At 50.6% G+C, this 27,241-nt stretch overlaps 1 protein-coding gene across 8 annotated transcripts in view; it reads right to left on the reverse strand.

Moving 5' to 3' along the window:
- EHMT1 (euchromatic histone lysine methyltransferase 1) overlaps positions 1–26,380 on the reverse strand; it is a 116,308-nt gene extending 89,928 nt beyond the window's left edge. Inside the window, exon 1 of one of the 8 annotated variants that reach the window (XM_010397611.3) lies at positions 7,152–7,544. In XM_010397611.3, coding sequence (XP_010395913.2) covers positions 7,152–7,244 — 93 coding nt within the window. In that variant the 5' untranslated portion in view covers positions 7,245–7,544. Of the gene's footprint in view, positions 1–7,151; positions 7,548–7,735; positions 7,811–20,483; positions 20,686–26,326 lie in introns of those variants that run through there. The other 7 variants (XM_039561527.1, XM_019284987.2, XM_010397620.3 and 4 more) reach the window with 7 other exon arrangements.
- Positions 26,381–27,241: the final 861 nt, after the last annotated feature.

The following is a 27,241-nucleotide window of genomic DNA, read 5'->3' on the forward strand; positions in this document are numbered from 1 at the left end:
CTGCCATTTGAAAGAGGCCTACAGGCCTGGCACACGGAGTGCCTGCAGCACAAGGAAGGGGTCTTGCAAAAATAAAGCCACAAACGCTCACTTTTCCAGTCCTGGCTGTGCCGTAGGAAGGGGCAGCTCCTCCTCTGGCCCAGCTCCAGCCTCTGGTGTTTCCTGCCATGATTTCACAACCTTTGCCATTTCAAAAGTCCTTCTGGCAGCCACAGCAGCAAGCAGGGAGCTATTTTACACGAGTGCGTGACTGACGCATCCAGGCTCCTCTCCCCACGTCGTGCACAGGGAGCTGACACTGCCCACGGATCGGGGCCATAACTGCTGCAAATTGGAGCATTTTCACCTCCCTCAATGAACTGTATGGGTGTGTACTAGCTGGAAATACAGCTCCATCTGGGATTGAAGGGACTGAGCCTAAAATACTGAAATCAACAGCAGCTTTCGACTGACAGGAGCTGGCCACATGGGTGTTCTCTGTCTGGGATAACTTCTTCCATGCTATGCACGAGCCAAAGGCACCAACAGCAAGAAACAGCAATCCCTAGCAGCTACAGAACGAACAAAACTGGGCAGGTTTCTGCTGCAGCCCACACCTACACCTTCCTAAGATGCCTGCACAGGGAGAGGAGAGAGATCTCCCCTATTAAAAGGAGGGAGAGTGATTTGAAATCAATGTTTGGCAAAATCAAAGTCTGTGGGGACTCGTGGTAATGAGTTCCCCTGCTGGGTTTATGATGTTTAAAGGAAAACAAAACATTGCTGCAAGCACAGCAGAGCAGGTGAGACCTGGGGAGGTTGCTCACACACCTGGTTTTATATTCCCTAAACTCCCTCTAAGCAGGAGAGGCTCCCTCCCTGCCCTGTGCTCAGGGACACTCGGGTGATGAGCCACTGTCCCACCTGGGCACAGTGGTCTCCGGAGCTGGGTGGTGTTGAGATGCCCCTGTTGTTCTCCTGCTTGAGATGGCAGCTCAAAACTAGCTGGAAATGGAGCAGATGATCTCATGTGCTCCTCAGCTAATGGAAATACCCAGGGGCCACGGGTCCTTCCTGCCCAGCCCTCTCCCTGTGGGTCCCTTATGGGATTAGGCAGCAGCCAAGCACGACAATTCACTATTATAGCTGGACTAAGTGCTACGGAGAGATCATGAAAATGAATTAACTCCTGCCCTTCTCTCTTCTGTGATGGATTACACTCTGCTCCTTCAGAGCAGTTTCACATAAGGGGAGAGGGAAACATGGGAGAGATATGAAGAATTTATTCCCATCTGGTTTCTTGTGTGGACACACAACGCTGGAACTGCCCCACGCCTCCAGTCACGCTGCGAGGTGAGGAATGAGCCAGGGCCACATCCAGTGCCAGCAGCTTTTCCCTGGATACAGAGGAGATGAGCTCCACCTCCACTGTTCCTGTGCCTGGGAGCCCCACCTGGATGTGCAAGGCTTGTGGGGACATGAATGACTGGGCAACAAACCCTGGTCATCACACAAGACTCTCAGGTTACCACACTGGGCTTTTTCTCTTCACCCACCCTCAGGGTAAACCCCACTGGAAGCACAACCATCCTCAGCTCCAGGTTTTTACTGATTTCCCAAAACTTGTTGGGATAAAACAAGAAAGCAAAGCAGAGGGGAGATCCAGCACTGCCCTGATGCTGACCTGGAGGGTGGAGCTCTGTCAGTGCTCCCACAGCACCTTCCCCAGAGCAGGCCTGGGATGAAAAATAAATGTGTTGGATGATAAAACACAGAACTCCCTTCCCCAACCAACGCACCCACCAAGGCACTCATTTAGCTCTGAGATTCAGCACTGAATATTGCATCACTCTGGAGCCTTTTAAGGAAACATTCCAGCATTTTCCCATACTAATCAGGTAACTTTTTTTTTTAGCCAGACAGAGTTTAAAATAACCAAGAGCCAGGTAGGTGTCAGTGAAAAGCTCCAGCAGGGAAAATCTTGTCCCATCACACCTGAAAGGAAGGAAGTCCTTGCCCATCTCCAGGCACTGCCCCTGCAGACAAACACAACCAAGCCCAATGACAACTCTCCCCATTAATGCTGGATAATTTTAGGGTCTCAGCTGCAGGCAGTCCATCTCTCCAGCAAAATCCTACCTAAGACTTGCACTATCTACCACAGCAGGCTTGACCCCATTTTCATATGCAGAAGCAAAAAAAAAAACCCTCATAATCCTCCAGAACCCAGAGCAAATAACACTCTGGGACTGTGTGATACCACCCTATTAAATACAAACATGTTCCTACAGTAGCTCCATGATTTTAAGCATTCACCATCTTTTCATTTCAGTTTTAAGCACTTTGCCTGGCAACTGTCTGAAGGGCAAACCATTATGGAAATAGGAAGACAATTAATTTTCCTTTATTCTGGAAGAGAGGATTATTGGAATAAATAAAATAATCAGCTTAAACAAGAGCACAATTCACAACTTCTGAAAAACAGAAGACAGGTTTCTTTCATTTTCCTTTCCAGAGAAATTATTTCCTGGGGTGGAGTTTGCAAGGGAAGTGCAGAAGTTTTGGAGTTAACCTTGGACTGCTGACTCACTAATCACTGCCTCTATGCCTTCAGCAGAAGGAAGGCTGGCATTTCACTCTTAGAGCCACTTTATATATTTATTTAATACAGCAAATCAGAACAGGCCCCCAAAAAGATACAGAGGCCACTTCCCAATCTCATTTGGACCAGAGGTAAATCTGAGGCAGCCACTACTGGACACCAGCCTTTGGCAGCAGATGTTCAGCATCACAATTAACGTGGTTAAAGGAGGCTCTGACACCCTGTGACACACATGTACACCTACATATATGGATTAAATTAAAGGTATTTCACTCCCAAACCCCAGAGGGAGAAGGCAACAAAAGGAAGAGGAGAGCCTTCAAGTTCGTATTAGCAAGAGATGAAATTATTTACTGAGAAAAATGTGGGGTATCTTGGTAAGAACTGGAGAGTTATTTCTGGAGGACTCCTCTAATAAGCAGAATGAGTTACAAAAATAGGATGGAGACTGTGGTTCAAGGTTGCTACAGCCTCGAAAAGAAACAGAGATAATTGATGGAGGCACAGATTCCCAGGAACACTAAGGACTGCAGAAGTACTGAGAAATCAAATTGATGATCTGGAAAATAACACAAGATTAAGAATGATCAGGTTAGTGGGGGCTCCTGGAGGAGCAGAAGCAGGAGAAGGCAGACTTTCAGTTTGCGATGGATTATGAGGAGGTGAGGGATGAATAATCCCCACTGTCCAGGGTGTCTGGGTGAGCCATGTCCCCACACAGGCCAGTTTTCCAGTGCTCCACATCCCTAAGGGAAGGATCTCCAGCATCCAGGAGCACATGTGTTTATGGCAGCTCACAAATCTGAGCCTGGTTCCAGGATCCAGCACTGTCTCCCTCCAGCAGGAAATGGCTCCAACCGCTCCCTGTCCTTCCTCCAGTCACAAACTCCAGGTGCCCTGGCACAGCCACATCCCAGCAGCTGGAGGAAGCACCACTGGGAAGAGCTCCTGCACCTCCCAGCACCCTGTGCTTCCCACAGGGCACAGCCATTTCTTCTGTGTGCTCCTCCAGCTGCAGAGCACTGTGGCAGCAAGTAGGTCACAGACTTGACAGCGCCTGAAGAATCATCTGCAGTTTGTTTCCTCCTCCTTTCTCTGCCTTTTTGGGTTTTTAGGAGCCACCAAATCACTTCACCACCACCTTCAAACCCCATCCATCCATCCATCCATCCATCCCTCCCAGACCTCTCCTTACAGCCCTCTTTCCTGCGTTTCTGCTCTCTCCCAGCTCTGTTTAACTCCACCTCTCCCCTGCAGGTCCTTAAAGCAGGATTTTTCTTCCATCTTCCCTTTCCCACAACCATATTTTTCCCAGCATGATGTACCCTGTGCACTGCTTCTGTCACCCTCAGAAACCCAGATGTCCTCTGAGCTGGTCGATGCATTAAATCCCATCCACCATAGGAACGGAGTTACTCTATAATTTCACATCTGGGTTAAAAATCGCAGCTCCTTCCCGTGTCTGTAACTTCACTCACTAATCCTCAGGGAAAAGTGGGTAAGGAGTCCCCTCTGCCAGCTGGTGCTTTCAGGCTTGCTCAGGTCCTCTCTCCATGCAGGGCTCCATCAGCTCCAAGGAGCACAGGATGCTCCAAGACCCTTCCCTGCTTCACCCAGGAGCGTTTGGGCAGGTGGATAGTACTGCCAAAGGACACCAAACAAGGATGCAGCAGCAAGGACTGAGCCCAGGGTGTTAAGGAAGCCAAAATTCAGCCATAAGTTACATTTCAAACTGGCCAGGAAGGCAGGAGAGCAGGAAATAAAACTCCTCTGAAGGTGGAGAAATGCTGTGCGTGACAGCAAACCCTTCCACCCAGCATCCCCACAGAGAAGATTCATCACAGCCAATAATTACAAGGCTCATGTCATAATGTCTCCTCTTAAAGGCATTGCCATTTGAGTCCAGGCTGGCTGAAGCAGTTGGAAGGGAGAGAAGCAAAGCCACCAGGCTTTGAAGTGGCCACCATTTGATTATTAAAGACTGGGACTTGCATGCCACGTACATCCAGCAGTCACTTCCTCCTCCCTGGGATTGCCAAGGTTGCACGAGGTTTTTTTAGGTACACCTGTAGGATTCAGTTCCATCTTGTTCTTTCTGGTTTGAATACAGTCCTGGGCTGATACGATACCAAAAAGGTGAGCAAGTCCCAAATTGAGGTTTCAGTTCCTCCACTGAACAAAGCTGTGCTGGTGGAGAAAGAGACAAAACTGGCCACACAGGCAGAACTTTTCACACAAATCTAAAGACAGGAATGTGCAAATTCAAGCAATGAATCCTCCTGCAAAGTCCAAGTCACCCATCTCAAAAAAGCATCCAGGAGTCCCTGCCCTGCATTCCCTGCACATCCCACACCCTGCAGCAGGCACTGGACACAGTTCCATGGGATGAAGAACCTCCCTCGGCTCAGCCACACCAGAGTGCTCGGGGTTTGCAACGAGAGAGAGGCCCCCACTCCATGGGAGCACCCAGTGGGGACCTGCAGAACTCCTCTGGCAGAGCCCAAGAACAAACCCACAAACTGAAATTAAATTTGGTCGTAGCTATTTTCTTCCTTCCAGACTTGTCTGTTCCAGGGCTTGCTGGAAAGGAGCTGAATGTCTCCCTGGAAGAGAGGAGCCCTGCACAGGAGGGATGAGGCTCTCCCAAAAGCTGCTCCGATCCAGAGGCATCGAGGCCCCAGGCCACCAAAGGCTTGGTCAGGCTGAAGCACGGTCCTCTGTGCTGGAGACTCTCCTCAGCCACTGAAAATAGCTCATCTCCCCCATTCTACTCTAAAACAAGAAGAGGATGAGGGTTTTATCCTCTGCTTTGAGCCAAAACCCATGGCACTAAGGAACGTGTCACCTTTGTCCCTTTGCTGAGCCTTTCCCCCATTCTGGGACTGGAGATGGGAGGAAAATGTTTAAAGCTGCTCCAAACCATTTCAGGGATGAACTTGATTACTCTTCCCAGTGAGGCTGAAATAATGAATGAGATGATGGATCCAGGCCAGGGCCCAGCACCTTGTCCCAGACCAAGGACCAGTCCTGGTGTCTCGGGGCCTCTGGGCCCTGGCCTGGTAAAGCAGCCCCCACCCACACACCTCAGAGCCTAAAGATGCAATTTTGTTATACCCTGATCACAGATTTTTAAGGTTTCCTTTAACTTTCTTGCTTTCAACTTTGCTTCTCAAAAATACTACTTCCCAGTTCTTCTACCAAATGGGCTTTTAAATAGAATTTGATCATTTTTCTCTGAACTAAAACCCCTTGTCATGGTGACAGATACATCACTGGCATCAGTTAAAATATGTGAAAGAGAAAACATTCATCCACCACTGAGAAACAAGCAGCACCACCAAATCCTGACACAACCGTGGTCCTCCACGACACGAGTCTTTGTTCCCACCATCATCTCCAAAACAATATTCTGACAACAACATCCCTCCCTATATAGACTTATATTGCTGTATCTCTATCATTTCCCTCACGCCCATCAAAATGAAGTTATAATTAACCCATCATCAATAGAAATTACAATGATTTTGAAACAGCAAGAAACAATCTATTTGCATTTGGTAGCTAATTATTCCCCCTACGCACACAGCCACCAATGTTCCCTAAAACCATCCACAGAACAGACAGTCTGTGCTAGCCAGAGCTTCTGGAAAGGAAGGGAAAAAGGAGGGACTAAGCAAAAAAACCTCAACGTTGGGGTGGCAAAATTTTCTTCAAATCTGCAGCATCTCAAGCTCAGCCAAGTCTGTAATAGAATTGCCCTTCTGAACTCATCCAGCAGTGTTAGAATCCACCTGGGTATCACATGGAAGCTGACAGCAACCTCAGGACGAACCTAGTGGGAGCCACTGACATTTGCTAAATTATTGAATTATTGTTATTCCCTTCTTCACACCACACCAAGGAAACGTGAAGCCATTTTCCGATAAAAGCCGCTGGACATAAATTTCACACCGGCCAACACCAGGACTGCTCCCAGAGCCAGAGGTTTGCAGTGGCACAGGCAGCGTTGCACCAGTGATTATTCCCTCCTGGAGGGAGGAAGGGTGTGCCCTCCTTCCAGCCACGCTCAGTCCTGGGGGACTGCCCAGGGGTGACCTCCAGCCCCTCCAGCTCCCACTCATCCCAGTCAGGTACAGAACAAAACAGTGCCCTTCCCCACCCCCGCCCCCACGCCAGGCAAGTTTTGCTGACAGATCACCTCCATTTCCTCACCATCCCCAAGGATCAGAGCGATGCTTGTGAGAGGTAAGGACACGAGCCGTGGCCGGGGAGCACTGCCTCCCCCAGCTCGAGCAGCCTGACAAAAATCAAGCCACCCAGACGTCCTGGGAGCCCCAGGTTGGCCCTCCATGGCTTGTGCAGCGTTCAGAGGAAGCTGATACAAAGCACCAGGGATGGTAAATCACATCCTCCTTCACCCACGCTTCTGGAGGAGAGTAGAGAAAACACTCTTTGCTCATTAGGAACTATCCGAGGTTTCCCTTCCTCCAGGATGCTCCCACAAAGCAGGGATTGGGGAGGAAGGGGCTCAGTTTCACCTTGACACAATCCCTGTGCCTGCAACACTTACCTGGCTGCCAAGGCATCCCTCCTCAACACGCCGAGAGTCATCAGCCTTCAAAGCAAAGCCAAAATAGCTCAAGGATTGTTTTCCTTCCCCCATCTGACACGGGATTGCAGCTCCTCAGGCATGGGGAGGAGGGGGAGCAAAATAATAATAATAATCAAAAGCAAAAGACTATTCTTCTGTAGGCAAAGCTAATCCTGTCACACATTTTCTTCCCAACAGAAGCATGATAGATCGAGTCCCACTGGGTTCTGCTCACAACTAAACAGGACGAGGTGTTTTCAGCTCCCTTCTGCCAACACAGCTCAACGAGCAGCAAGGCCTCACCTCCTCTCATCATTTAACTCAACACGAAGCCACCCTGGTGCTCTACCCCAGCTCTAGAAAGTCAGCCCGAGCCTCAGTATGGCCTTGCACGGAAATAGGATTACTTTGGCCTGGAGGAAAAAAAGAAACCACAACATGAAGGTCACCCATAAAATCATTACACAGCTCCCTCTTCCCCGGCTCTTAGAGAAAAAAACCTTTCTCAAACCCTCAACCTGAAAGGAGAAACACAAAAAGATATGTACATTAATGCCATATACCTCCGTCAATTTTTTTCCTCGTGTCTTTAGAGCAGTTGTTTACTGCAGCCAACTGCAGAGAAATTACAGTAGCTTAACTCTCCAACTCCCTCTAAAGGATTAATCTTCCAGTGAGCATGCTCACGCGGGAGCTTTTTCAGCACTTGCATCCATTTCATGAGTGAGGGCTGCTGCACACATGAGGAAATGCCATTTCAGGGCTCCAGGCAGAGCGAGCAGCCCCCAAACCAAGGGCTAAAGCCCTTCCCAGGGCTCCACAAAGGATCTCTGCCCAGGCCTCCAGCTCCAAGGAGGTTGAAAGATTTCACGTCCATGGCCCCTTTCAGGAAGGGGGGGCGGTGGTTTCCCTGCGACACTCGTTCGAAATGTCTGACCTTGGCTTTTCTCTACAGGATGGTGGACAGTTCATCCACTGAATCTGGAGCCAAAACCAGCTTCTTCTCGCTGGCAGATTTTTCCTTTTGCATCACTTGTTGGCTCATCTTTGCTTTTCAGAAAAAAATCAGGAAGATAATTTGGGGTGCAGGGAGGGGGAGGGGAGGGGAAACATTCAAATAAAAAGGAACAGCTTTAAAAAATCTAGTTCTCAACTCTGCATCACAGTTGGTAACAGATCCTGAGACACATTTAACTCCACAGATTAAGGACCCATGCAAATGAGGATTTGCTGGTAGACAACAAATCCAGTACCTAAGCAAGGCTGTTCAAGTAATCTTGTCCATTCTCTCCTAGACCACTGTAGATTAAACTGCTCTATTTCAGATATTTCTCCCTCACCTCAAATGATGCACCTCGAATCAAAGCCTTCCTGGTGAAAATAAAGCTCCAAAATTAAGGACAAATACACTGCAGAATGGAAGTTTCTTCCATTTTCATCTTCTCATATTCCAGGGTTCTGCCCTTCCCCTTCCCATTTATCTATTTTATGTCCTGTTGCTTAATTGCTCTTTGTAGCTGAAAGAGATCCAAGCCTCCCCCTCCCCCCAAAGGCTCTTATTTCAAGTTTTAAACCCAGCCTGAGTCTAGGACACATAGAGACCAGACTGCAACCCCTGAGTCCAGGGAAAATCACAACCCCTGAGCCCAGGGAAAACCCAGAGGGGGCTGCAGCTCAAGGTCTGCGATCGCTTCCCAGATCCAGCGCCAGGCTTCACCCCAGCCAGTACAACCACCTAAACATGTATTTATTTTTCCAGAAGTCCTGAGTGTCTTTGATGCCATGAAGCCCCTTTAATGTTTGAAGCCCTACAAGTGAATCCACAGAAAGGCAGGATGTCAGGAGAGTGTTAAAGAAGGGCTATGGCTGCGTTTGACAACGAGCACTCACCATAGCGACCATCCCCGCAAGAAATGATAAAACCTGTGGTGACACTGGATATTTTGCTCTGTTGCCACCTAAACAGAATCACCCCCAGAAAGGGAATCTCTGTTATCATGCATTAAAATAGAGGCTTTGTTTTATTTATAAAGCATCCAAACTGGTTGGTTTGGATGTGTCAGAGCACAGGCTGTTCAGCCACCCCTCCCTTGCTCCATCCTTCGGGGACTTAATGACTGATGGCTGCACTTCACCCTGCCCTCTCCTCCCACGGATCTCAGGTGCTGCTGAGCCTGCCCCAGCTCCTCCAGGGAAGGTCTGGAGCCAGGGTGGGATCTGACCCTGAAAACCCCTGCAAAGAAAACCCCGGCCTTTGGAGAAGGCAGATGTGAAAAAGCCTCGATGGAGGAAGAACATGTCCCACGCTTCCTCCTCCACGGCAGGATTACACCCATGAAGGTGGGACAGCAAACATGGAGTTATCCTGACCTGTCGTTCCTAATTTGGAAACCAGTCATACTCCCTGAGAGTTTAGACTTTGAAGATTGACTACTATTGATTCTTCTGCAAGCAAACAGCCCAAGCTGGCAATCAGTCAATAATAAGCAATTACTCGACAGCCTCTTATCTGCAGATGCCAGCCCAGACAGCTCGATTTGTGGAGGCAGCAGGTCAATAAATCAAAGCTGTTCTCAAATTTTAAAATATCATCATTTAAAAACCCACCCAGCCTTCAAACTGGCTGGAAGAGCAGCCAGGTCAGGGAGATTCCTGCAGAACATGTGGTGGCTATCACTAATTTACAGCACAGGAGATAGAACGTGGTGTGCTGAAATCCACCCCGACACTCCTTATCTCTCAGGAGTAGCATGAGTGGCAGCTGGATGAAGATGATGAGAGGGAGAGGAGAAAGCAAAACCCTTCTCCTTTGAAAAATGACTTGCAGGGGAAAAGCAGAGCATGGCAGCCTTCCCAAACACTCACCAATCCCTGGGACACACCTTGCTGCTCACCAGGAGCCTCAAACCCCAACAAAAACGTGTTTAACACCACCAAGACGGCAAATTAATGGCACCTCTCTTATCCCCCTGCTGTGACCTCGGGGCCCTGGGTGTACAATTAATCATTTCATCCCAGGAAATGTGCTTCCCTGCTTTCTCATGGCCTAAACACAACACAAGCACACGAGCCAAAGGCTCCTCTTGAGCATTTCAGTGTGACCCAGGGGCGAGGGTTTAAACCCAGCGGTGCCAACAGTGCAACAAAGAAAACCAGCTGAAAACTCATGGAGGCTTTTATGATCTCAGTGCACTCCCTTTACAGGCTCATTTATATGAAAAGAGATAAAGATTGCCTATTTAATTTGAAAAAGACTGAGCACGCAGCTGGAATGCCAGCCCACTGCAATGGCAACCTTCTATCTATCTATCTAATGTATCTATTTATCTATCTGTCATTGCAAGGGCAATCATAACCTTCCATCTAGTTCTGGAGACTCCAAAAACTCTGGTACCTTCCCTGCTTGTCCATGGCTTCTTGCACAAGTCATGGAAACACCCCAAAAGTACCAAAAGAACAGCATAATAAGCATAAAAAGGGGTGACCCACTGGAAACAAGATCAATCCCATAACTGGTACTCACTCTTCATACTCCATTTGCCACGAAATTCAGGTATCTGAGGATACATTCTAAATGTCCTCAGTCTTCAACACTTTTCAGTGGTCTGGGAGGGAAGGTTGGGTGAAAGGCAGCAGATAATGGATTATTTCAACTGTACTTGGTAGTTGGGACGGACTTCTTGAGGGGGAGCCTACTGAGGTTTTCACTTCCATCTACACACGGTGCACTCGGGTCCTTTCAGCAGTGGCTGGGCCAGCAGGAAGCTGTGGGAAGCTGTGGCCAAAATCTGAAAAGGATTTCCTCTCTTCTTACCCACAGAGCACCTATGGGTGGCCTCTACACTGCCAGCCTTGTCTGCAGCACCCTGGCAAAGCACAGGAGAGCACTCAGGAGAAAAAAAAAGTGTTAAATGCATCTTCCTGTATCACTCTCACCATTTATAGAGAAGCTACAAAATGCCAAAGCAGCCGACGGGATCCCACAAACTGCACTGCAGAGCACCAGTGGCTCCTGAGTTTTGCAGGAAACCCACCAGAAAGATTTTCACACAATACCTGCAGTCTTCTGATATAAAATATGGACCCTTTTCCTTCAGATGAACAGCAGGTCAGTGCATCCACGCCGTAAGGACAGTCCAGTGGCAGCACAGCTCTGGGGAGGAGCCTGCAAAGCTGCTGGAGTTGCTGAGCATGGAAAACATTATTTATCTGCCCAGAAAGGAGCTGCCTGCCATGGGCCTGGCTCCCACAGCCCCACTCGAACCTGTGCTGTTCTACTCCACACAAGGAAAATAATGCAGCAACTTCACAAACCACAGCTGTGGCAGTAACACAAGACTCTTTCTCACCTTTTATGACAAAAGCAATGCCAGTTGCAAAACAATAAGATATCACAACCTGCCATTCATCCTCCCATCTCAAGGCACAGCCATTCCATACAAAAGCTGGAGATCACCTGTCGTGCTCTGCTTCCTTCTTTCAAATGCAGCATTGTGTTAGCACCAGGATCCTGCTGCTTTGGGGCTGAAAGTGTTGCTAGAGCAACAAAAATGCTGGAAAGTAGAGCAGAGAACAAAAGGACTCCACAGCCCCACCGAGGATGTGATCAAGGAGACAGCAACAATGTAAAATGGGACCAGGAGACCTCCCTTGGAGCAGGGAGCTGCTATCTCCAATCCTCTGCTGGGCAGAATGGTAATTTAGCAAGGAGATCATGCCAGTAAGAAATTCCAGCAGCTCAGCCCCACATCTGCTTCTTATCAGGAGCCCCATGACTGACCAGGGCACTGCTCCTCTCCGTGATCCATCCTTTCATGCCCAGCACGAGGATGCCACTCGCAGCTGACTTTGGCGCACAGAGGCAGGAATTAGGAACAGACTTTTCTGTCAAGGCAGAGTAAATCCCTGCTTGCATGTCCAGCAGGTTGTCCTTGCAGCAGCAGACATGGTCAGAAATCCAAATGAGGTGCAGAAGTTCACTGGGCTGGGTAGACACCATCAGTCTCTTCATGGGATCCCACTGCACCTTGCAGGCCTTACCAGAGTGGCCCTTGATGTAAGGAACATGGATACTTTAGGAAACAATCCTCAAAGCAAACTGATTCAGGGATTCCCTTTGTCCCTTCTGGCACCTTCAGCATGGGGACACTGCGCCCAAGGTGTGTGGAGAGCGTCCTGATCGGAACTGTCACCCCCTGGAGCTGGGGAGGGACAGACCGCAAACACCAGGCTGCTGTGTGATGATGGCAACCCACTGCCAAAACCCACCCATGGAGGGTTGTGTTTGCTGCATCGGGCTGCCTGCAGCCCAACCCTAATCCTGGAGAACTTTGGAAGAGCTCAGAAGATCCTTCACACACACTTGGAGTCATTTGCTCTGCACTGGTCACAAGGATCTGGCTAACTCTGATTTGTCTCTCAAGATAAAAAAGCACTGTTTAAGGGCAATCTTTGTCATGTAACAAAAACTGTCCCTCTGTGCCTGGTCTTCCTGTCACCTGCACCAGTGGCTTTAACCCTGGGGCTGCCAACAGCTTCCAGAAAGCTCTGAGAGGAAAGTGAGCCCCTTGCAGGAGTCACATTTGCTACATGGGATTACAAACCACTCAGACAAACTAAGTGGCAGCATCAGGAGAAGTCCTGGAGGTGTCTGGCTTGAAGTATAAAAGCAAAAAAACAAATCCTTTTTTTTTTCAAATCTTAAGCAAATCCTTCAGTGAAGCTGATGAAGACACAAAAATCCTCAGGGTGGCTTATGAAATGAGGACCAGCTTCGGGGAAGTGAGGCTCAAAGCCGGCCTCACCTCCTTGTGACCACCTGCACAGGTTACAGACCAAGCAGCAAAGAGGATGAACAGTATTTATCCACCCTCTGGATTAAAATTCAGAGGTGGAGAAGTCACATGAGCTGCTGAGGATCCCAGCACCGGAGCCTGCCTGGCGCTGGGAACAGATGGCCAAGGCTGCCAGAGCGAGGCTCCACACCTCAGGAAAACTGAAGGGTTTGCTGCAACTTGATCCAAGGCCCTGATATCCATGGCTGTGGCTGTGACCTTCCAAACCAGCCCAGTATCACTGCTCAGATGTCTCCTCGTGCCTGCTCACAGCTCTGGGAGAATCACGGTCCCCACCTCTGCTCTGCTCAGCAATGCACCTCTCCCATGGCACACAGAGCACTGGGATGTGCTCCAGCCTCACCTCAATTGGCACCTACAGCCCAGCTTTTCAATTCCAAAATAGCTTCTTCCCCATTTTACCAATAAAACAAAAACCACAGCGAAATACAAAAAAATTCAAACAGAATGACAAATGCTGGATCTGTATCATGTAAAAAAGAGTACTTTACTCCAAGGACCTGAACACTAGTCCAGCCACAATTCTGGCAACTTTTTAGCCATCCCTGATAAAGGCACCTTTATACATGACAGTTCTGTTGAGACAGGTCAAAGTTAGACCAACAGACATGCTCTCCTGTCACACCTGTGTTCAGTAGCCTGAACGAGCCCCAAGACTTCCCACAAAAAACTTCAGTCTGGGTACCAGCATTATACAAATACAGTCCTCATCAATAGCTGTTGCTTTCAAAATGCAAAGGAACTGCCATGATCATCCTGTCAATTATTTCCACAAATCCAGTGGGTAAAAACCTGTAACTGAGGGGAAAACATGCCACATCTGCTTCTTCCTGGCTTTCCTGCTCTGCTGAGGAGGGCTGGGAGGAGCCCAGGAGCCCATCCAAAATTATCTTTATGCCATGGAAGTGGCTCACTTCACTCAGCAAGGCTAATTTTGCCAGCAAAAACTGCAGCCACGTTCAAGCCATCCAAGACACCCACACAGCGTTCCGAGGCAGCATTCCTGGATGGAGGCATGGCTCACACCTGCCCACACAGCCAGGGCCTGGACGTGCAGCCCTGTTCCCAGTGTCTGGGCCATTGTGTCACCACAAACACCTCTCCCTGCACTGCTGAAAGCTCTGGCATAGTATTCCTGTAATAATTAGTGATTATTACTCTGCAGCATTAATGTTTGCAAGTCCCAAAGCCTCCTGTGTGGCCTCGTTGGGTAATTCCAGAGCAGAGCTCTCAGCAGCACAGCCCTGATCCTCTTTCTCCTGCTTTGGGTCTGTGCTGGACCATGGGCTATTCCCCCATATAGCTCAGCAACTCCAGCAGCTTTGCAGGCTCCTCCCCAGGTCCATTCAAACAACCCACGCCACAGGTAGATCCCCCACCACACTCCTGAGAGATGGCAGGGCAAAGAAAGGGTTTTTAATCTGATTTTGGGCACCACATCCCTGGAGAAGCTGCTGCTGTCACATCAGCAACTCAGAAGATGCATTAGAAAAGATAGAGATGTTAACTGCTCCTCCCAGCAGCTGCCCAGACCAGCAGGCCGTGATGTGATACAGCCTCCTGTGGGGAGGGACAGATGTGCCCAGTGCCACAGCGCAGCTGGGGAGCTCAGGGGAGGAGACACAGCACCCAGATAACAGCAGCAGTTACAGGGGATTAGCTCTGAAACTCAGCTTGGGAAAACTCACTGCTCAACTCACATGGAGATTAACAATCATTTTGATTCAAGTATTCCCATGGAAAGAAACTGGATGAGCCACTGTGGTCCTTCCAACCTGATTGATTCAGTGATTCTGCAGTTACCCATTTTTTTGGGGATTCACTTGCAGAGGTGGCCTGTGCCTCTCAGTCCCTGGGCAGCAAGGGAAGAACAATCTGTTCAGACACCCAGGGAGCAGGGAATGCCTGGCAGAGGCAGGAAACCCTCTCTTTCCTCCCCGGGTGATGTGACACGCAGGGATATTTCCAGTTAGCACAACCCTCACCAAGGGCCAAACCTTCACACAATTCTGATAATGCAGTGAGAAAACAATCCTGGCTGATTTTCCTTCCGTGCAATTTAACTTCTAGTACTGAATATAACACACTCCTTCCCACTCCTGTGCCCAGAGCCAAACAAAGCCAATCTGCTGGAGAGGGAGGTTTAAGTAGGATTTAAGAACTGCCTTGAACTCCTGGTGGCAGCCCACGACCGAGTGGATCCTACCCAGGCTGAGCAAGAGACTGCAACCACATGGGTTTGTCACATGTGGAATAAAAGAAAGCACAGAGAACTTGTGCCAAAACATTTTAAGGGCTTTTTCTCATTCAAAAAAAATTTTTTTTTTTTTAATTACAAAGTAAACCAGCTGCACCAACCAAGAGAGCAGGGTTTTTCCCAGGGTTTCTGCAAGGCCAGATGCAGCCTGTGGCTAGGAGGATGCTGCACTGTGACACAGCAGGGCAGGGGATGCTGGTGGGGGGACCCAGCCCTTGTGATCCCCTCCCTGCTTTCCTCCACTCCCCTGCCCTGTGAAACCAGACCTGAACCTCCAGCTGCAACTGCTGTGCTCTTGCAAAGCCACGTAAAAAAACCAAACACAACAGAACAAAAAGGAAAGGTCACTGAGGTGACACTTTCAATTTTGCTTTAGAAAAGTCCTTGACAGGTTGTCAAAGTGGATTTGTTTATTAAAAGTGTATTTTTCCTAGCAAGGAGCACAGAATGTCTGTACAATAGGTGCCATAATTGCCCAGGTTTGTTAATAATTGCATTGGCTGGAACAGAATGCATTAGCCTAATTTAAGAACAAAATAAGACCATATGAAAGATCACAGATCCCATTTTCAAGGTGAATCCGAGGCTGCTATCACAAGTCCAAAGAAGAGGAGCTGGACATTCAGAGTCACACTGGCTTTGATCACAAATAGATCATACTTTACAAAGTGCTTCTAGAAGTTCTCTATTCCCTTCATCAGGCCTGGCCATGATGTCAAGGAATAAAGCCAAAAACCAGAGCACACATAATAGTGACCATTATGTAACTCGCCATCTCTTACCTAATGAAGATAATCTGTACATTTAAAAATTAACATTCAGCAGTTCTTCAACACTTCCAGTTAAAGGCTTCCAACACCAAGTCAGGCCTTTGAACTTTGGGAAAATATTACCTCTGTTTTACAGATGGGAAAAGCATCACAGGCAGCAAAACCTCAACCAGCCTTGCCGGGACACTTCTTTCACTTCTTTTGTTTAAGCTGCTGACTGCCCCATTGCCTGGGTACGCTGCAGGGAGGCTGCTCTCACTGCAGCTGATGGCAAATCCCTCCCTGACTCCTGTAGGTTTGGATCAGGTCCCAAAACTCTTTTTAATATTATACTCCCATCTGGGTAATCTTCTGTCTTATGGAGGGTCAATGCTGCAAACGCTGCTTGCACTGAAGTCCTGTTATCTGTCTGCACTAATTCTGCATAGACAGCACCTCCTCAGCCCTCAGCTCAGACAGCACCACACTCACCAGCCCCAGACACAGAGCCAGGAAGCTGCCAAGAGGGAAAAAAGAAAGCAAAACCCACAGATTTACCTTTTCTCAACACTCAACCACACAGTCCAAGCCTCATTTCGCACATGGGACCACGCTTCAGGAACCCTGGGCCACAAGCAGGTTACGCTCTGCGCTTGCAAAACACCCTCCATACTTACAGGGCAATAAAAATTAGCTTAATTAATAATACATCAGCAAGGAAATGTTAACGAGCACCCAGCGGGGGAGCAGGGACTGTTGTCTAATCTCCTTGTGTGGACTGCTTGCTTTGGCAGGGATCAGCAACTGCATCAGCATCACCATGGGGCAGGGAGGGCTCTGAGTCACCGGGGACACACGCAGGAAACGTTTACATCGCTCTTTAAAGCAGACACTGTTGCATCAGGAGTTACTCTTGGCAGCCCCACGCCAACTTCCACTTGTGGAGTTTTGGTCATTTAAAGAAGAATTTCGGCTATCCCTCGGCATCCAGTGTATAAATACACACAGACACGGGGCATCCTCCTGCAGCTCTTTGGACACATCTGCAAATTCTGCAGCTCTGCCCACGCCGGCCTCGAGCTTCTGGGTCACGAGTGGGGGGGGACCAGATCAAACCTCCCTGTTCTTGGGAGGTCACTGGGAATATCCAAGCCATTTCCTTAGGGTTTGCCCACCCTGGAGAGGCACAGCAGGCTGAGGCTCATCCCAAGGCAGACAATGGAAATCCCCCCTCCCAGCTGGTTCTCCTCCCTGTCGCAGGAGGCAGCTTGGGCACCCCACAAGTGCCAGCCTGGGGGTCACAGCCCCAAGGCAGCCCTGGAGGGGATGGGCTCCAGTGCAGCGTGGGGAGGAGGTTTCCTGCAGCCAGCGGAGCAGCCGCCGTTCCTGCCTTTCATCGGAAGCGTGGCTGGGAACAAAGGCCCGGTGAAGAAAGGCAACTTGGCTGGTGAAACTTCCAGCACTGGCCAAGGCCCAGACCTGACGGATCAACCTCATTCCTCATCACCTCCTGCCCTTCTCCTCCTCCTCCACAGCACTGGGATCACACTGGGTCGGTGCTTCAGCCCACACGCTGGCTGGGGATGGGGTTGGGGATAGGGATGGGGATGGAGATGGGGAGGATCCGAGTGTCCCATGTCATTCACACAGCCTCAAACCCCAGTTCCAGGTCAGACACGAGCCACAATCCCAGCAGCAACAGCCATGGAACGTGCACGTCCTCCCTGCACAAAGCACCAGCATCTGCAGCAGGAGGGAAAATGTGGGGCTGCTGTCACAACAGGGGCAGGAGATAAATGATATCTATAAAGCAGCCTCTGTGAGGGCAGTCTGGAGGGCTGAGAAAACATCAAACCAAGAAGGTTTTAATGAAAGTCATAAATGATTAAGACCAATGTGCTCTTATCAAAGGCAAACTCCTAGAAACACAGGAACATAACCAGATCACCGGCACAAAGGGCACCTTCTATAGGGAAGGAGACAACAAAACTCACAAAAAAACCCCAAAAGAACTATGAGATAGGCATGGAGTTCACTGTGTGTGGCAGAAATCTTAAAAAAATCTTGAAAAAAACATAAGAAATATAACTTGCAGTTCCTAGAAACCAGAGTGGAAATAAAAGACAGAATATGATCCCCCCTCGCTGGCCTTTCCCAACGCTGCACGCCGGAGGCTGCGCTCACTCCTGGCGCTGTAAATTCCCAAACTCAAAGCAGACGGATCTGCAGTTTCTCTGCTCGCTGGTGGCATCTCCCTGGTGCAGGGGGATGTCGATTAAAGGACAGCCAGGATGGTCACCTCACCTCTCCACACACGCTCCCGGAGCTACAGGAGCTGGCACCACAGCAAGAGGAAATATTCCAGCTCATCCGAGGGCCATCTTTAAAGGAACAGTCGTTATTTGTCCTCAAAGTGTGGCAAAAGGGATTAAATATTCCAGATGTCACCTCCAGGCCCGACGGGACACCTTATAAACAATCACCTTTGCATACTAAGAAGGCATTAAAGCACCAATCTGAATCCAGCCTAGCAAGACTGAAAAACACCCTTCCTAACCCAAAGAACAAAAGGATTTCTGGTGTATGGGATTCACGGATCCTTAACATTTAAAACACAGAGCTGACAAAAGCCATTACAAACAAGTTTTCAATCAGAAGCACCTCATGTCTTGGTTACCAGTTTAGCAGTGGTGCTTTTTGCAGAGCCTTCTGGGTGTTGATTTAATCCATCAAATATTAATAATACTCTTCAATTAATAAAATATTCAGACCCATGTTTTATATTCTCATAATCTGGAGGTTTATGTGCAAACTGGCAGGATCCTACATGGAACCACACACACCAGCTCCCAGACCATTGTTGATGCTTTCATCTCCCAAATACATTCTCTTCTTTACACCTCCAAACTCACACTTGACAGGCTGTGAATTTGCTGCCAAGCCCAGTGGACATAAGAAATACACCAAAACAGTAACTTAATTTCTCAGGTCCCAAAAATGCAAGTGACTTAAACACCCATCTCCTATTTAGTGCAGGTCCCAGTGACCTCCAGGCTGGAGGTGCTGCCCCTTGAGATGGCAAATCCTCTTCAAAAGGCAGGAGAAGACTCCAGCACCTTCCATGAGTCCCTTCCATGTGCCTAAAGCAAAACTCACAGACAGAGAATGAACTTCAGTCAAAGCAGCCTAAAAACGTGCCTTGGGTGACACCCCAGGAGCTGAGATAATCAAGAAAAGATGAATTAAACTACAGGAAAGAAAAAGTAAAATATACACAGGGCTTTTCCACCCAGCTGCTCCCACCTGGGCTGAGCTAATCCAGCATCAAACCTGGAGTCAGTCTGGAGGTTGGGCAAAGCTTTGGAATCACAGATTTGGGACATTTGCATTCATCAGACACCAAGGAACACCACGTTTCAGTAACTCCCTCCCAATCCTGCAACAGGCATACTTTCAATTCCCAAATCAGCAGCTGGATGAAGCATGTAATTTTGAAACCCATTAATCCTTTCTAAGTCTTCTACCACGTGCATGTTTAATTTCCCACTTCTTGAAACAATATTATGATTTTTGAGAGAAGCAGAGCTTCTGAATGCTCTGGGTCAGCAGTATGAAACATCCCCAATTCCCACTGAAGCTGGATAAAGCATTGGGGGTAATTTGCCTTTTGGCTTTGAGCCTGTGGGAGAAATTACCTATTAAAACTTCCTCTGAAACTGCAAGGATTGGAAATGTGCAACTGGAGAGGAAGAAGGTAGCTCAGATTCTCAAGAAACCAGGACTTGATGCTTAAAAATGAAAAGAAGGAGGGAAAAATTTATTTCACTGCACTCAAGGCTGTACTGAAATGCACCTGCAGGTCACGGCCAAGAGCCTGGGGAGACCAGGGCTCCTTTTTGCAAGACAACACGCTCAAATCCTTCTGTCCACATCTGCACTTGAGTTCCAAATTATTAAAAGTCTGCAGCAGCACTCTGAACAACTCTTACCACAGCCAAGGCCCCAGCACAGCCTGTTGCAGCTCGGACACCTGGACTGCCATTCCCTCTCCAGGGAGGTGCCCTGGTGCCCTGCTCCCTCTGGCTCTAGGGATGGCTCAGCCCATCAGGTTGATCCTGGCTGCCCCCTGCTCTCAGAAGCAATAAACATCTCATTCCTCCTCTTTTCACCAGCAAGGGCAGCAGGAGCAGGCAGTGTTGCTGCAGCATCCCAGGGCTCCTGGACTGACTCTCCCCACACCAGAGAAATGGGCCTGCACTGTCTTTGGCACCACTGATCGCCACTCAGCTCAGCTCCCCAGTCTCTGCTGCTGCTGCAAATGCTGTACTGAGCTCACAACACCTTCTGGAGCAGGTACAGGCCCAGCTGACCCAAGGATATGTAATCACTGTCATTACTTTTATCCCTGTTCGCACAATTTCACATTTCCCTTAAACGCTAAGTCACTTACCTGGCTTTATTTTGAGTTTATCCATGTCAGCCTGGTTATCTTGCTCCATATTTACTTCCTCCCCAGCTGCACCACCTGCAAATTTCCTCCCTGTCCATGTGCTGGCTCTGCAGGATGATCAGCCTTATGCAAACAGAAGTGGACCTGAATTTTCTGCTCTGCCACTCAGCATCTCCCTGTCCTGAACTGACACTGCGTCCGAGAGCTCTCCTGCGAGAAGGAGACACTGAAAAAGGATGCATTTAATATTGAACAGCCCATCCCCACTCCCAAGCCAGCCCCTGGTACACACAGACAACTCAGGTGGGCTCACCTGGCTCAGGACTGCCTGCACCATGAGCCAGGCAGCAGCTTTGAACCATCCCAGATGGAAACCCAGGCTGAGATGGAAGCAGACAGCAAGACAATGGTGGGGATCACGCTGGGCATTAAGGAAACAGGAATCCTCTTGGAGCAACATTTTCCACTTGAAGAGGGTATGTTGGATGTGCTTGATACTTTGCTATGCTACAAAGTTTTACTTAAAAGCAAGAAAGCATTTCTATTTCAGACACAGAAGTACCACAGCGAGCGCTTTTCCAAACAGGGTTTGTTCCAGGTTTATGAACTTCCCAGAGCCAGGAGGGCCACACCAAACTCTTCATTCCCTGTTGGATTTTCTTTACCACTTCAACCAGACTCCAGCCATCACCAGTGGGATGTTTCTACCCACACAGCCCCACACCAAGGGAGGACAGAGTCACAGGACTGCTCCCTGTTCCACCTTCGTGGTGATCTTTGGCTTCCACAACAGTCAGGAACAGGGAACTCTCCAGCCAAATGTGTCTTGAAGCACCCAAACAGATTCCTTGAACCTCTCACAGCCCTGCACAAAACACAATCCCCTCTCACCTCCTCCTTTTCTGGGATGCAGTGATCCAAACCAACACTTTGCCGGGAAAAAGAAGAGGGGAAGAGCATTTCTGGGGTGGAGAGGGGAAGGGACAGAGAACAAAAGGCCAAAAGGCCAGGCAAGCTGATAAAGAGCAAAGCCTCGGACTGGCGTTCCAGATCATTCCCTGATCATTGCAATACCAGCTGTCCTCGTGCACATTTGGAAATGGCACTGGTTCAGGGATGCTCGTGCCTTCCTCACCTGGCCCAGCTGCTCCAAGGGGAGGCATTCAGCTCCAGAGACTCCAACAGGCTCCCTCCATGCAGGAGCTGCTTCTTTTCCTTGTTGCTGTGGGGTTTTTGCTGGTAATTGCATCTCTCCCAGGGCTTCTGCTGACACAGCAGTGGGAGAGCAATTGCTTTGTATTCATGGACAGAGAATTAAGTGGGCAAAACTTCCCAAATGGAGACCAAGGCTCTGCTTTGGAAAGCAAAAAATAAGCCACCTTGGTCTGGGATCACCTCTAAACTAATAAAGCTGCATCCACAGCAAGGACTTTTATTACAATTTCAGCAAGAAGAAATGAAGAATCATCCTCCCCAGCCAGCATAATTATATTGGAAGAGTTTATTTAAAGTATAACCCAGGCCTTTGATTCTGCCTCGACTGACAAAACATTCTTCAGATGCTCTCTTAAGTCACATTGGCTCAGTCACATCAGCTTAGCACAACTGAAGGGCACTTCTAAGGCTTTCTTAAAGCTTCACAAGTCGTATTTGCTCATTCCGTTATTATTTAAAGTTTCTCTAGATGGAAGAAAAGGATGAGTTCCCCACAGGCCTTTGCTAGCCCATAGCATGTGAGAATTCATGGAAAAACTAGAAGTTAGCACCCATTTGACAGCGGGTAAGACTTTGCCAGGGCTGTGGGTAATTATAACCATGTTAACAAAGCAACCTCCCCAACTTCAGGAAAGTTCTAAAACCACCTTATGAGTATCAGAGAGGGGGGAAAAAAACCACAAACACCTTCTTTCCCTGCACAAAGACACAGTTAAAATGTATTAACCTGGTGCCCCGGGAGAAATGTAACACCAGTGAAAGCCAGGTGTGCTGCCCGCGTTCAGTGCGGTGTGAACACACCTCGGTGCACTCCGGATCCCCAGGGAAGCAGCAGGACACAGCTCTGAGGAGGGATGGTGGGGCTTGGAGTGCACCAGGTTTTCCTGAGGTAACTGATTTAAACGGGATGTGAATTAAAAGCCACAGAGGCCTCTCCTGACTGGCGGGAGGCAATGAGGGAGGGCAGGCCTGAAAGCAGAGCTGCATTGTGCGACACCTGCCAGACAAAGAGTGGGAATCTGCAGCACTTCCCTCCCTGCTCGCTGCTCCAAGGCACTGCTCCTCAGCTCCTGGCTGCTCCTGTGATCCCTCCTGCACTCAGCACCTGCCACAGGAGCCTCTCTCCAGCCAGAGCCAGGGAAATGCTGTCCCTTGATGCCATGGGGAGGTCACTGAGCTGGCAGGGGGCTCAGCAGAACTCCCAGGACCGGCTGGAGGGGGATGAAAGCCGGGATCAGAGCCAGGGCAAAGCCTCAGCATCACAGCTGGTCTGAGAACTGCTCAGCCCCAGCACGGGGAGCTGCTGGGTGCTGAGTCCATCCCAGATCCAGCCGGGAATCCTGCCCGCTCTGCCGGCTCGTCGCTTTAGAGATCAAAGCTGCACCTCCAGAAAAGAGGTTTTACAGATCCGAACAGACGGAAGGGAAAAAATGATGAAAAATGCAGTGTGACTTCTGAAGGGAACCACTTCACTCAAAGCCACACACGCACCTCGCTTCCTGCTCCAGCCTCCCCAGGTTACCACGAGCCCCAGGAAAAACATCACAGCTTGAACTTCAAACTGCACCTAAGAAGTATTTTAGGAAACACACAAACGCAAGGGCAGCTCTTCACCAAACTGATGCACACTGGAGGAGAAGCATCAAATCTGATGAACATGCACCATCACAAAACTGGCTGAGCAAGGCTCAATTCCTCAAAACTCAACTCCTTAAATTTTAAGCTTTAGTACAGTAGGTCTAAGGCACGTAACAATGCCAAACTGGACTGGATGTAAGATATCTACTAAAGAAAACCAACAGCAAAATCAGATTTCTCTGCAGCCTCGTGGTTCCTGCACCTAAGGACTGCAGCACAGCCATTCCCCAACACAGAGATCACCTGGGGCAGGTAACAGAAGAGAACAACCACTGAAGGTCACAGGATTTAGCAAGAACTTGGTGTTTAAAGGGATTCTCCCTCACCCATCATCAACACTAAGATCTGTCAAGAAGCTGTTCTAGACTGGGAGTTTTTGTCTGGAGTTCAGTGACCGCCAGCAGAGTTGTCTGCAGGTGGTTGGGCACTCCCTGCAGACACACAGACATCACCTTCCCAACCTGCCCCCTCCCTCTTTGCTGGGAGCAAGGATCTCCTCCCAAAAACACACCTCTGCACCTCTCTTAACCAAGTGAAACAATTCCGTGTTGCATGTGGCAGAACACCGTGGATGTGGGATGTTTTTCCTTGCTCTCCCACACCAGCACTGGGGAAGCAAAGAGCTTCTCCTCCAGTCCCCACATTCCAGCCTGACTTACACCAACTTCCTCCCCTCTGGCCTCAGAGGGGTATAAGCAAGATGTGGCCTCAGACAGAACTGAGTCCATGGGGGAGGGGAGGAATTAAACTCCAAATGAGTCACTGTTCCCTCCCCATAATCCACAGCAACATCTGTGGATATTCTGCCTGACTCCCAAGAGCAGTGGCTCTTAATGCTCTGCACACGGGGCAGACCCAACCAGGGCTCCTGGGAGATGCTTCCCAAAATAAAACCTGTGTGTCTGGAGGGTTAGGACTGACCTGTACATCAGGAGTTGATGAGTTATGAGCCAACTCCTGCCCCAGTTACAGCCGTGCCACTCTCCTGGAAGCAAAACTGGACCATGGAGTCACAGAGGCACTCAAGGGCTGATTCCTCTATCACAGGGAAAAATTAACACTGATCCTCTTCAAAAGCACAAGGGAAAGGCACCAGGATCAGGCCAATTGTGATGGAACAGAAAACATAAAGGAAGCCTTGGACAATCTCCCAGCAACAACGATGGGAATCCTGTCTGAGTAATAAATCCAGGCTGTCTGCAGCACTTTCAAAGCCCTGCCAGTGTCACCTGCGTGGCCGTGCCACAAACTTCACCCCACCCAGGGCAGACGTTCTGGGCCAGAGCACAACCTTGTCAACAAGGTACTGCAGAGAGAGAGAGCTGGGAGAGACAGCGGCCAGCCTGTCACACCTGGGTGGCCACAGATCAGTGACCACACCTGGCTGCGGTCACCAGCAGCCACTCAGCCCCAGCTCCGGTTGGTCCGTACACGAGTGTGCACCTGGATCACAGTCTGAGTGTGATGCACACCTGGATGACAGTCTGTACATAGGTGTACACCTGTATTACAGCCCATGTACAACCGTGCACCTGTGTTAGTCTATGTACAGTGCACATCTGTGTATGACATACACCTGAACTACAGCCTGTGCGTGACTGCACACCTGTATTACAGTCCATACACAAGTGTACACCTATATTATGTATGTAATACTGTGTATGATGCACACCTGGACCACAGCCTTGCATACAATGCACACCTGTATTACAGCCTGTGAACGACTGTACCCCTGTACCGCAGCCTGTGTGCGATGCACACCTGCACGACAGTCCCTGCACACCTGTGTCACAGCCCGTGTACGATGCACACCTGTCCCATCACCTCGTGGCTCCCTTCGTGCACGAAGGCTCAGCACCAGCCCGGCTGCACTCCAGTGCTCACCGGAGGGCACGGACTTACAGCACCTCTGTATTCTCTCGCCCAGCCGGGCAGGGCTTTGAGCCCGGCCCGAGGAGCGGTGCTGCAGCCCTGCGCGCCCTCGCCTCCCTGGGCACGGTCACAGCCCCGGCCGGCTGCCAGCCCACGGCAGTGCCCGTTCTCCCGGGGGATGCGGGGCCGGTGCCCATGTGCCCCCGAGCCCGGCGGGGCGACAGGGGCTCTGAGGGGCTCTGAGGGGCTCTGAGGGCACAGCCACCCCCGGCCCGGCTCCGGCTGGCACAGGCATCCTTGGGCTGCCCCGTCCCTGCGAGTGTCCAAGGCCAGGTTAGACGGGGCTTGGAGCAACCCGGGACGGTGGAAGGTGTCCCAGTGGGACTGCACGAGCTTTAAGTCCCTTCCAACCCAAACCGTTCCATGACTGATTCTACATGCCCAGTGCGGCAGGGCAGCCCCGGCCCCGCTCGGGAGCAGCCGGGCGGGTCGGCGCGGCCCAGGGGAGGCACGGAGCTGTTACTCTGTTCCCGGAGGAGCGCACCGGGAGCACCGGGAGCACAGACTCCCGAGCTGGGCTCCCCCGGGATGCGCAGCCCCGGGTCCCCCCTGGGGCTCCTCCCGCCCCGCGGGCCCGGGACCCTGCATGGCTCCCGCCCGCCGCCGCCCCGGACCCTGCATAGCTCATAGCACCGGCCCGCCCGCCGCCGCCGCCGCCGCGCCGGGCCGAGCCCCGGACTCTGGATGGAGCCGCGCCAGCGCCGCCCCGCCGCATGGGGGGGCCCCGGAACATGGATCGCGGCCCCGCCGCTCCCCCCTCCCGCCTCCGCCACACGCACTCGCTCCCATTGGGGGGAGCCCCGGAATCTGTATGGCACATACCACTGACTCACCGTGGAGGGGTGTAACTTATACAGAGTCCCGGGCCCCCCTACACACAATGGCAGCAGCTCCCACATTCTTCCCCTCAGAGGAGTTGGACTGAACCATGGGGCGGCGGGGGCACGGCCCCCCTCCCGGCCTCCGACAGAACCCGCCTGGCCCTGGGCGATACCACTCCACGCTCCCCCATCTTCCTTCCCCCGCCCGGGTAGATGGACGCCGCCGCTCTCACTCACCTCGGCATCCACTGTGGCCATGGCCGGAGCCCCGGAGCGCAGCCCCGCCCCCCCGGCGGCTCCTCGCGCCTTGGCTCCGCCCCTTGCCCCTCATTCTTCTCAATGGAGACGCTCGGCCGGGCACGGCGCATGCGCGCGGCAGCATGGCGGCCCCCAGGGGCCCCGCTGTCCGTACGGCGTCATGGCGGCGCCCATCGGGAGGTGCCGTACGGCCGGCGCGGGGACGGGGATGCGGTGACACGGGGACAGCGGTGACACGGGGACAGACCCCGCGCTCCCCGCACCCTCAAACCGCGGCTCTTCACTGTTGCTGCCAAGAGCCCCGGGTCCCCAGCATACCTCGAGACTGCGGGGGGAAGGGCAGCCGCCGTTCGCAACTGAACACATAACGAGCTTCCCAAACTTTCAGCAGCACCCAGCACCAGAACTTGCCGAAAAACCTACACAAAATCCCTGCAAGATCCCAGAACGAGTCAAAAAGTCCCTCTGTCTTTCCTGCCAAAAAGATAACCATCGAAAATCACCTCCTTTTGTAGCTTCTCCCACATTTGGGTCATTTTCAGCCCAGCTCGTGCAAGGTTTTTGTGTCTGTGTCACCTGAAGTCAGGGATGGGGCAGAGGGAGCAGCTCGCCCTGGCTCTGCCCCATAGAAGGGTGACTTCCAGCCTCTTCACTCCCTTTCCCACACCCCGAGCACCCACAGCAGCTTCGACCCTCCCAAACCCCACAGGACTCCTCCTTTAATGCCCAGGCCCTAAACCCATGATTGTAAAACAATTATGGCTTTTACAGCTCTCCAGTAAAGCAGAAAATAGCACAAGGGGGGAGATAAACACTTGCAAGGGCTCATTGACCCCACAGTTGCCCTCAGAAGCCACTCAGGGGACATCACACCTGCCCCAGGGAGACACAGGG

The sequence above is a fragment of the Corvus cornix genome, chromosome 17, assembly GCF_000738735.6.
Source record: "Corvus cornix cornix isolate S_Up_H32 chromosome 17, ASM73873v5, whole genome shotgun sequence".
Classification (NCBI taxonomy): Eukaryota; Metazoa; Chordata; class Aves; order Passeriformes; family Corvidae; genus Corvus; species Corvus cornix.